A 12,160-nucleotide genomic window follows, 5' to 3' on the forward strand; every position below is an offset into this window, starting at 1 on the left:
TAAATTGTATTTTTTGTAAATTTAAAAGCCCATGGGGGGTAATTAGCAAAAAAACAAAATTGTTATATTGCTCGGGTCATTTAAAAAACATTCCTAAATGCCAATGTTGCAATCACTAAACATCTGTTGATAGATAATAATACATAAAATTCAGAGTAAATCAACAATAAAAGACTTTGAATGTAAAATGTAAATAAATACATACTAAAAATAAATAATCAATCACAAGTAATGAGTAAACATGACAATATAATCAATAAAGCGAAGAGATATTTTTTTCCTTATTATCAATTAATAATACTTGATCTACCTATGAAGATAAAAGCAAACATTGCTCTCAATAAGTACAGAGTTAATATTATAATCTTTCTTTTGTTTACCAGAACAAGCGAGGATTAAATATTATCAACTGAAGATTTTTTTTAAATGGAGCAGATAAACATTGTATTATTTATGATTCATTGATCCCTATTGACAGTGTGGTAAATTTTTCAGAGCAACAATAAAGATTATTTAAATAAGTAATAACAAATTTATCATCGACTTACAAGAGATCCCGATTTAAAAAATTAAACAAATAACCAAGTTGTGGTTCCGTGGCTAGTGTTGCGGACTCTCGGATCAGAGGTCCCAGGTTTGAGCCCCGCTCTACCACAACTTGGTTCTCATTTTCTTAGTTAGTTTTTCTGAGTTATTGAAAACACATTGAAAATTGGCCCCGAAATTGAAATATTCAGTCAAATCGTAAGAAAGCAAAATTATTTTTATCTGGTAAAAAAAAATGTAGACATGTGGGTCCTTACAATACACAAGCAGTTTATTGTCGTAGAAAAATATGTGCATATTTTTAAATTCTAATAAAACACCTTAAACGTAATAACATAAATTATAATCTAAATGAGCATGAATTTTTGGTTTGATGTTTTTTCCCTTTTTTATGAAGTACATTTTAAAAAATATTGTTTGATTATATACTCAAGTATATAATATAATATTTTAAAAGATAGAAAGATGCTGTATATATATATACTAAGGGAACAAAATATTATATATCTTCGGACTAAGCCGTTAGTTTTTAATTATTGCTATTTTTACATTAAAAAACAATAGTTTTTCTGATACTCCGGTGATATTTATGGTTGGTTAAAATCGTAAGCAATATATTAACAAGCGCCCTTGAGGTATTATATTACAAAAATGGCGCTATATAAGTTTTCCATAATAATAATAATAGAAGGTTGTTTAGGTTCCCCTGCCAAAAAAATCCATTGTTAGTTAAGCAGTATTGCAGTATTACTGATGATATTTCATATTAATTAACTATTATTAATTGTTATTAATTAAAATCTGCCCATGCTCTCTGTGATGGGATATTCAAAATAAGTAATACCCTTAAAATTTTTACGATAATGGCACCATTAGTAAACATTTTTAGCAGTTTTAATGAGAATAATTGATAATAGTAATTATTGCAAATATCAATATATTTTTCATGTTATTTACTCATTTAAATGATTCAAAAAGTGAATGTGGAAATAATTAATAAAATATTTACTCTTAAAATAAGTGATTCTTTGTCTATTTGCCATTTTTGTGTCCTCTACAAATTTGCAAAAAACATTTTGTTATGACCAAGCTTAGTATTTACTTTAGATGCGTTTATGTATTCAGTTGTCCGACATTGTTTGGATAATGTTAAACCATTCATGGTATCACCTTCCTTTCTTGTTTAAGGCACGTTTGTATATCGTGATCAAGTGACGTAACATAATATTTTTTTACACTATGACAAAACTGACTAATACTTTATTGTATTTCATTTATTGATCCTCTATATTTCCCTATCCGCACCCAGTGATGCATAGGGCGCTGCACTGTAGCTCAAACTACAGCGGATTCTTCTTTCTTCCTGCTCCTTGACGTTGGCGACCATTCCAGCGAAAGCATCTCTGTCCTGCGCTATTCTTATATTCCGTAGCCAGAACGACTGCTTATTGATGTACTCGCCAGAGTGATTCCTGGGAAAAGTGATTTCCCGCTGCCTTCACTGGTGGAATTTTCCATCGGGGATACCTTCCCTTAGCTGGTCGGTTCTGGTTAGAAGGCGCCAGAAACTCGCCTTTCATTCTCTCGTTATCTGCTGTGATCACACCGTTATGAGTGTGTTTCCATTGCCCGGGGTTTGCGACGTGGATGCTAAGAAGTTGGACTAGTCAGAAGTGTTGTCGGTGGAATGCAACAGGGTGTTTGCAACATTTGATAGATCACACCCTCCAGGAAGATGTGACTTACTGCAATCCTACTGACAGTTCGAACCCCGAGACAGTGTATCTTGATCATTTTTGTTACATTGAAAGTAATGTAATCGGTCTTACACTTCAGTCCAGCAACAATGAAATATTAAAATCGACAAGAATCGAACCCAGGACCTCAAGCATGGTAGGCATTCGCGCCAACCTGTACACTGCGAGGCGGACTATCTCCAATCGATTTCCTCTTTCAGGATTTTGCCAGAGAGCAGCCATCGAGTCGAAAACACTCGTCCAGGCTTCTGGTTCTATTACACACACAGAACTGTATTCATCATCTGCCCATGCACAAAAAATGACTAATAATCATGAATATTACCACTGATGTACGTAAAAAGTATTAAAATGAAATATAATTGGGATGAAAAGACGCATTGGATCATAAGACTTGTTGGTTGAATTTTCAAAGTAAAAAAGTGCATTTTATGGTATGAAAAATATGGTAACTTATTAAATATTGAACCAATAAAATAAAAAAAATATGTAAGACCGGTGTTATTCAAAGCTATTGGGCTATGTAGGATAAACACCAAAAATAGACTTAAAATACACCCAAATGACAATTTGTAAATAATGTCCAATTTCGTGTGATTTGTCACTTTCATGAATGTCTTACAAGAGGATTATTTATGTTAATGCCAATGATGAATACTCAGTAAAATTAAGCAATGGAGTTTTTTTTAATTAAAAATTCATAGCTTGGAGTCGATGCGATAAAACTTCTAGTATAATCTGCAGCTCAATTTGTCGCATTTCAACCGCATTCACTCTGCTCTAACATTTCTATAACATATAGTCGTACCATAAACGCATATTAAAAATAAATAGACCAATTAAGTTATCATAAATTAGCTCGATACCTACTTAAACAATTTTTAAAATACGAGTTATGAGCTAAGAAAAAAGAAAATATATTTATAATTACCTCTCAGCGCATTCGATGCAGCAAAGAACGTGTCTGCAGGGAAGGAATAATGTGTCCATGGCTTGATCCATACAGACCCGACAGGCCAATGACTCCGTGGGTTGAGAATTTGACCGCTCTCTTGTATTCTGTGAAAAAGATAACATTTTATTATTTACAGTACAGGAACCTATGGGGATCAGTGCGAAGTAAGCTCCTGATGTCACTGCCACCTGTGTAGACCTATTGTGACGGGTTACTGTTAGTCAGTTCTCGCCCTCCGAGCGTAAGCTAGTAAGAGCCTGGTTGTCCCCCGAGGATGCGGCTTCACATAGAATGTGTATAGGTGTTTCATTATCTGCACTGCAGCACCTACTACATCTAGAAGTTTTAGAACGGTTCATTTAAGTGGGATGTTTATTCAATCTGTAGTTCCCTGTAAAGGCTCTCGAATACAATCATAATTCTCTATCTCTCATTTCTACATCCTCTCTTAAGTGGAAAATGCGGGCATCACATCACAGACGCCTTTAGGTGACCCTAACCCCGGCCATCACTCTCATCTCCTCCAACGTCAATCCCGCGTCCCTTAGTTCTGTCGAAAAAGGCCGAAAGATTATCATCGACAGCTTACCAGGATGGTCAGAACCCAGGAGTATAAAGAAGAGAAAACTTGGGTTTAGGTTCTCCTGAGGTATAGGTACGCAGCATGTGTCCAAGCCAGGTCCACCACCGAATCCTGAATACACTCGTTATGGGAGGCTGCTGCGTTTGTTCTCAAAAATGAAATCAAACCACCTTATGCCTAATTCTCCTCAAATACGTAGAAGTTTGGTGTTTTCAGCTTAGGTAAAGTGCCAAGATTCGCACCTATATACGATTCTTGGCATTTATACAAGAGTTGAATAGTAAAATTGTTCGAGCAATTCCTAGGCAGGTTGCAAGTTTGAGATCATTATTCTCCTCAAGACTTTATTTAAGTAGATTTTTTTCTTATTCCTATCGAGAAAAAACTTTTTACAGAGTTTTCTGTCGTAACAATTTTTTTTAATATTTTAATAATCAATAATAATTAAACACTTGGTATTTATGACTTTTTATGAACGCAAGCAAATTTTATCCATAAAAGGCATCTTCGAACCCAGTGAGTTGACCCTGAAATTGATATGTTTAGCTATAGATACGATTTATTTTATTGTTAATACTTTTATTGAAAAAAAATAATATATATTTATATATTATTATTAATATTTATAGCATTAACTTTGTGGTCAAACATTTTACTAAATGTTATTAAATATTTGTATTTAACCACTTACCGTATATATATTGATTGAATCCCGATTTAAAATGGCTACTAAATTGTGAACAAAATCCTAAACAAATCGTATTCTTAAACCGGTCGGTATCTTAAATTTATTTGCTTGATTTTACACAAATTATATACGTAATTCAGTTATTGAACATTGAAAAACAAAAAGCCAACTTTATTTAGTGAGTATTCCTACCCCTTTTCACATATCTTTTTAAGATGGTTGACCTACACTAAGGCATTATTGCCAATAAATTGAGTATGAAAAAAAGAAAAATTATAAATATTTATGTTAAGTTAAACGCATAAAATGAAAAAAGAATAGTTTAAAGAAAATTTCCATTAAATTATGTTGACACATTTGAGCGAGTTCAATGTCTACTGTTTTTATTCATTTTAAAATTTTACAAAGGTCGATGATTTATTTATAATTGTTATTTTGATAATAAAGGTTCAAAATTCAAAAATTCAAAAAAAGATTGTGCGCAGTAAACAAATGAACTGTGACACCAATTGTGTTTTAAATTCTTGATGACATTTTGCAATGGAGAATTATTTATATCTCGTGTTTACTCGATCAATGTCAAAACAGGATGAAAAAATGAAGCTGAAAAATTGACGTGCACTACGTAAAGTGCTCTATCTGCAAATCTATCACATACTTTGTAAAAAAGAGCTTAAAAGGTTTTTTCATCACGTATCTTTCTTAATTGCGTAAGTCTTTGAATTACATGTCCTTGTCATTGATATATATGTAAACACTAGATGCCGTACTAAGCACCTGCCTCGTGTTCCATCCAACTGAGGTTCCGGAACTTATCTTGTATATGGTGGGAAATAGTGTTTTACGTGCAGAGATTAGTAAATGTGGATTCACAGTAACCTGGCATAGACAGTTTATCTTTTTTATTCTACTATACGTTTTGAGAACATAGTTTGAACCCAGAGAATTAAGAATAATCCAGAAACTGCGTTAGCACATCAAACAGAAGATGACTCAACTACTCATAAATGAATAAGGTTTACGTTTTGACCCATTAGTTTCTTTGTAGACGTCGCTCAGTACGCAACTCCTGATTTGAATTCAACTATGCCGTGTTGTGTCCTTTTAAAGTGTAGAAATACTGATAGGACCTTAAAGAAACAGGATGCAATCATAGCGATGATAATACAAATACAAAAAATAATAACAAATAAAATAAATATAAAAAAAACAACCGAGCTTCCTTATTATTGTATAAGAAACTGCACGAGTCCAGTCTGCAAATGCCCTTTAGAGAGTAAAAGCGGTAATTGGTCAAATAAATGAGTGGAAGTGCCAAGTATTATAATTTGTAGCTTATTCCAAAGTTACTACTCAATCCTAGGGATTTATAGCAGATGAAAAAGTTGAGGAGTACGGTTCTTACCTTGCAATCGGCAGTACAGTGTGGACTCCTGGGGTGGGGAACTCCAGCACAGGGCCCCGACGCAGCATTGTTGGCGGCAGAGAACAGCGCCCTCCTGGCATTGTCGTACACCTCCGTATACGTCCGGCGAATGTCGAACACGTACTTCTTGCCCAGAGTGGAGTCCTCATTGAAGATGGAAACGATGGTGCCCTGGAAATAACGGAACTGTTAGTATTGTCATACCCCGACTCGTGGTTCGACACTAACCGGTACACATGATGCAGCATATTTTATTGGATCGTTCGGTCGGCCTAGTGCTGTAGTCGTCAGCGTGTTTGCTTACCATCCAAAAGGTCACAGGTTTGATGGATGACATGAAATATTTATTCAAAAAGTTGTTTATACACTTTAATATTTCATGGTGCCATGTTTATTTGTTCCTGACCATTCAAATTTGTTTAGAACATTGTCACGAATCTTGACGTCACAACTGTCAAGGCTAAACATGTCGCGTTTTTCTAGTGACATATTTAAAAAAAATTATGTATGAAAACATTTCTCTACAATATCCATATTGATTTTGGATATACAATGAATTATTCTAAATCTGTTTAATATATTTTTATCGGTATTCGTAGTATGTGATATTTCCCTATTGTGTAAGTACATATCTTTTTCGAAATTTATTTTAACAAATAAGTAACATACATAATTGTATTTTTGTTCCCGCAAAGCCGAAACTTGTCTGCGGGCTAAATAAGATTTTTTTTTTTATATTTATAAAAGGTAAGTACATAGTTTAATAATAAATAAAGAATATAATATATTTATGTGCACACTTAAGTTTCACTAGCTGTTTTTAATAAGTGTTTGACTATTTTTTTTATTATTTATTTAGCCCCGGCGGTCGGCTAGATTGTGTCTTGCGCCTCGGGAGTATTTTGTATGTTTCACCTTGAGGTCCCGGATGAACTGCTTGGTGACGTCGCTGCGCACGGTCTCGCAGCAGTAGAAGGCGTGCTTCTCCGTGAGCGCGCGGTACAGCGCCGAGGCGAGGCGGGAGGTGGCCATCTTGATGTTCAGCAGGCGCTCTTCGCCCGCGCTGCCCATGTAGCGCAACTGGAACGTCCGCCGCACGCGAGCCGCGCGGATTATCACCGTGTAGGGGATACTGCAACGGAACAAACAGACTGATCACCGATTGGTCGTGAACCCCTCAATTATAATCTTCTGCAGATACCTATTCTCATTACATCCAGGTTAGAAATATTGTGACGGGTTAGAAAAATTTCCCTTTCCGCACTCGATGGTGTATAGGGCAAAACATTGTAAGACTACAAAATGTTCGGATAAATAACTATTTATCAACCAGTATTGATGTTACATCGGGTGTACCCCAGGGTGCTCATTTGGCACCCCTGCTTTTCAATTTGTTTATTAATGATGTTGCTAAATCATTTTCTTACTCTCGTTTTTGGCTCTTCGCGGACGACAACAAAATTCTCAAAATAATTCAAACTTTACAAAACTGCTTTCTTCTTCAATCAGACATTAACTCTTTTAACCGATGGTGTAAAGTCAATAAATTAGAACTAAATATTAAAAAATGCAAAATAATGTCATTTCATAGAACAAAACAACCAATTTCCTTCGAGTACCATTTAGAAAACTCCAAAATTGATGTAGTCAAGTCCATCAGAGATTTAGGAGTTGTTTTGGACTATAAACTGACATACAACGAGCATATAGATAATACAGTAAATAAATCACTGAAATTACTTGGCTTCATTAACAGAATATCCTCTGATTTTACTCATGTCCGTACAATCAAAACTCTTTATTGCTCAACTGTTCGCCCTCTTCTAGAATATGCCTCCGTGGTCTGGTCTCCATTCTATGTCAATCGCATAAATCACATTGAATCAGTCCAACATCGCTTGCTTCGAAAAATAGCGTGGATGCTCAGACTAGAGAGAGATAATTATTCTTATGCTGATATAAAGTCAATGTTAAATATTTCTAGTCTACAAAAACGTAGAACTAATATTGACTCCATATATATTTGGCATACTAAATGGTATAATCGATGTTCCATCATTACTGGGCAAGTAAAATTCAATATTCCGACTCGTAGATTGAGAAACAATGAAGTACTGTTCATCGATCAGCATAGAACAAACTATGGCCTAAATTCTCCAATGACCCGTCTTTGTCGTATTGTTAACTCAAGACAAGATCTGGACTTTTTTGGTTTAAGTTTACAACGATTTAAACAAGCACTTAATAAATAGTCCAGATCTTGTCTCGATGTCCCTTATGTTTGTCAATGCTTCTTTCTTTTTTTTTAAATGTTTTAAACTATTCTTTTATTGTAATATTTAAACCTTATAAATTGTATACATGGACAATGTCCATTAATAAATAAATAAATAAGACTAAATGGAACAAATCGCAATCTTAAAATTAATGTCAATATTGTCTTGTTTAACATGAGGTGAAAACATGGTATTAGTATTTGAAAGAAAATTATTAAGGAAGATATTTGGTGCTGTCAACCAAAACGGAGTGTGGAGGAGACGGTTTAATCGTGAATTAGAGGCACTGTATGGCGAACCCGGCATTGCACAATTCATCAAAATAAGAAGATTACAATGGCCGGGCCATGTGCACAGAATGAAAGATAATCGTACAATAAAAAAAGATTCTTTATACCACTCCGGAAGGCAGACCAAAATAGGGGTGGCTGGATAATGTGGAAAGTGACATTAGAGAAATTGGCCTGACGAACTGAAAAAGAGCCGCAGAACGCAGGGAGGAATGGAGACAGATTCTGAAGGAGGTCAGGGCCCACAATGGGCTGTAGCGCCACCGATGATGATGATTGTCTTGTTCAAGCTCGGTGAACAGCCTTGACCATGCAAGGCGGAAAATTCAGCCGTAGTTCGCGTGAGCGCTACGAAAATATTATTTCTTTTATCCAAAGGTGTATTAGAATTACTAAAGGACGAGCTAAATGACAAAAAGACATTTTTCCGCCAACGTATTTGGCCGACGAGTTCAGTGGAGTCAGCCTGCCCGTCTATCTCCGGGACAATATCTCTTCCTGTCCAAAAAATTTTGGTTTACATGTAGACAATGGTCGAATTCTGGGTAAACGATACTATTACAAGGGGTTGAATTGAAACAAAAGCTATAAAAACAGTTTTTTTACCCTTACAGGGGCAAAGGGTGAACACAGAACTCAATTTGAAATATCTCTTGTGAACAAAGTTCAGAATTAACAACTTAGTTTAGTAAAGATGAGAAACCGATAAATGTAATTTTTTAAAATTACAATAAAACGTGTAAAAACTCACTTATATATGTTAAGTCACACAAATTAAAATTCACCAAAAAAAAATCATTTATAAGGAACACGTAACTGTCAATACATTTATTGTTGGTTTTGTTGTACTTTAGACAGAAGGAAACCTAATATTTATTCTACAATGTTTCGAGTATGTCCAAATGTTTGTAGAAGGCTGGATTTCCTCCCTGGGGAGTCATTAAGATATTAAGATCTTAAGAAGTTAAAAGTATAACAATTTTAAAGGTATTTTCAGGCGTTGCCTAGTAGGCGAAACAATTCAGCCAGATGAATCTCACCAATATCAACAAAGGTTTGGACTCTTTTACTTCACAAAAGTCAACAGATGGAAGAGTTGAGGGAACGAAGATGCTGTGTTTAAACATCTTGCAAAGCAGAATGGTGAATGTTACACAGTGTGTATAGTGGCCACTTAAACCAGCCAATGACAGGTCATATTCCCTTCTCAAGTTGGATTGTTATTACACTCTACCCCTGGGCCTTCTACTGTGCGACCCTGTGCCACGCAAAAATCCGTCTCCTTGATTAATGGTTAAAGCGTTCGCCTACCATTTTTAAGGTCCTGAGTTCGATTCCTGACAGGATGGACGTGAAATATGCAGCACTGGGTGCGGAAAGGAAAATTACGACAACGATTATTAGAAGAATGTTAGTATTTTTTAAATCTTTTATACATTAGTCGGCCTCGTGGTGTAGTGGTCAGCACGTTTGCCTACCACGCAAGAGGTCTCGTGTTTGATTCCCGACATGGTTGATACGAAATATTTATTTGAAAGGGTGTTTCACACTAGAATATTTAGCAGTCCCCCAGGACTGGTACCTGAGGCGTAAGACTGATCATCTTACCTTCATGTAACTAAAATGATCAAGATACAGTGCCATATGCACCATTAGGTGCGGAAAGGGAATGATGTGATGATGTATACATTAGAAATTATTTAACATTAATTTTTATGAACACTGGCTCTGAAACTGACAGTAAATCAATGAAGTTTATGAAACATATGTATTATCTTACAATATATGATTATTCAATCAAATAGTTTAATCTTATTGAAACATATTTAAAACTCGATTGAAATATATAGAATTTAAAAACACCTGGTCAGGGCTTGCCTAGCTAATCAATGCTTTTACTTTGTTCATGTAGGAGCTGTGCACATATTTAAAATATAACCAGTGGAGAGGATCTAAAAATATAAGACTGGAAAAAAAATCAAAAGCAATGTCCCAGAACTGCCTTATGTACAAGGGAATAAAACTGTTTGAAGAAATGCCAGAAAGAATAAAAAATGAAATTAATGTAAATATATTTAAAATTAAATGTAAAAAGTATATATGTGAAAAATATTAGGTAGTAAATAGTGTAAATAGTGAATATAATTAATGAAAATGTACACATATGAAACAGTGAATATTATAAATTAGGATTTTAAGTGTATAATAGTGATAAATAATGTTAGAATAAGTATAGATGTAAATATTGTGTTGTAAATATATATTAGACTATGTAAATACATAGAACTAAATAAATAAATAATAAAAAATAAAAAAAAAGTGTGTATGTATTGAAGACTAAAAACAAGACATTTCACCGTTATTACTGTAATCTAGTATGTAGTATGTATGATATTGTAATTTATTTTAGAAAAGATTTAATACTTTATTTTTCATTAAGTAGAAATTTTTTGACGACCTTTGTACAAAGGTCAACGGTAACGATACAATGACAGTTTGCCGTGATAAAATTTAATATGCAAAGATAATTTCCTTATCAAATGAGAGAAACTTTATGCCACTTAAATGTCAAATTTTTATAATCTTTTTTTAAGGTCCCCTGAATTCATCAAATAGATGAAAGCTTTCTAAATCATTTAAGAAAATTAAAATATAGCAACAGGGATGGAGACCGTTTTAGAGATAGGAATATAAAATAAAGAGAAGTTAATTAATTAATTATGGATAACTTATATAGCGCCATTTTCGTAATAAAATACCTCAAGGGCGCTTTACATGGTGATTCTATTGTTAAGTTAATTTAATTGAAGCTTTTAAATTTGTAATTTAATTAAAATAATTTATTTTGTTGTCACGTGCTACGGATTTATTCAAATGATTTAGAGAACAAGTGGGTTTTAAGTTTTTTCCGAAACATCACTTCACTTTCACAGCCTCGCACCTCTGCTGGGAGAGCATTCCATGAAGGGATGTGATGTGTATCTAACTAAGCATTTCTTTTGATTGTAGCAGTAAATTGGCGGCCTTCGTGGTGTAGTGGTCAAGACGCTTGACTCACACACGGAAGGTTCCGGGTTCGGATCCCGATAAGAACACAAAAATCGAATGTGATTTTTCTCAAGCCTGGGTATTCTGTGAGGTAATTCACCACTGTAATTGGGCCTCTTGGCCTGTTGTGGTGAAAAAAAGGAAGAAAAAAAAAATCTGCAGTGCCCTGTAAGGGCTCGACCCTCACGTAGAATCTATAGTATGTGATGCTTTTGGGCATTATCAGAAATAATGACAAGGAAATATTTTAATTTTTGCTATACATTTTTGCATGCACCAATGTCCCGATTGTGTGGTACTGTAAACTCGAGACAAGATCTGGACTTTTTTGGTGTAAGTCTTTATAGTTTTAAAAATTCACTAAGATAGATCGGATCTTGTCTTCAGGTAGTAATTTTTTTTTTTCCTAGCTTTAATTTAATTTAGTTGTATTTTATTTTATTAGTGCCTGTATTTATTATAAGAAATTGTATTTACCATCGTTAGAATGGACTGCATAAGTCCGTCGAATAAATAAATATTGACGTGCTTTCAAAAAAATCATTAATACTTTTTGGAAAATTTAAAAAAAAGTATGTAGTAAAAAAGGGT

The 12,160-nt window shown here is 34.3% G+C and overlaps 1 protein-coding gene across 1 annotated transcript in view; it reads right to left on the reverse strand.

Annotated features, from left to right (window-relative positions):
* The window catches only part of dnr1 (E3 ubiquitin-protein ligase defense repressor 1), a 70,824-nt gene that overhangs the window by 3,157 nt on the left and 55,507 nt on the right, over positions 1 to 12,160 (reverse strand). Inside the window, exons 4-6 of the mRNA XM_088233629.1 lie at positions 6,871 to 7,087; positions 5,935 to 6,126; positions 3,235 to 3,362 (exon numbers count right to left, since the gene is read on the reverse strand). Of these exons, the coding sequence (XP_088089755.1) occupies positions 3,235 to 3,362; positions 5,935 to 6,126; positions 6,871 to 7,087 (537 nt within the window). The remainder of the gene's footprint in view (positions 1 to 3,234; positions 3,363 to 5,934; positions 6,127 to 6,870; positions 7,088 to 12,160) is intronic.

Source organism: Micrasema longulum, unplaced genomic scaffold (genome assembly GCF_059751315.1).
Source record: "Micrasema longulum isolate JH-2025_06_02 unplaced genomic scaffold, ASM5975131v1 h1tg001134l, whole genome shotgun sequence".
NCBI classification, from domain to species: domain Eukaryota; kingdom Metazoa; phylum Arthropoda; class Insecta; order Trichoptera; family Brachycentridae; genus Micrasema; species Micrasema longulum.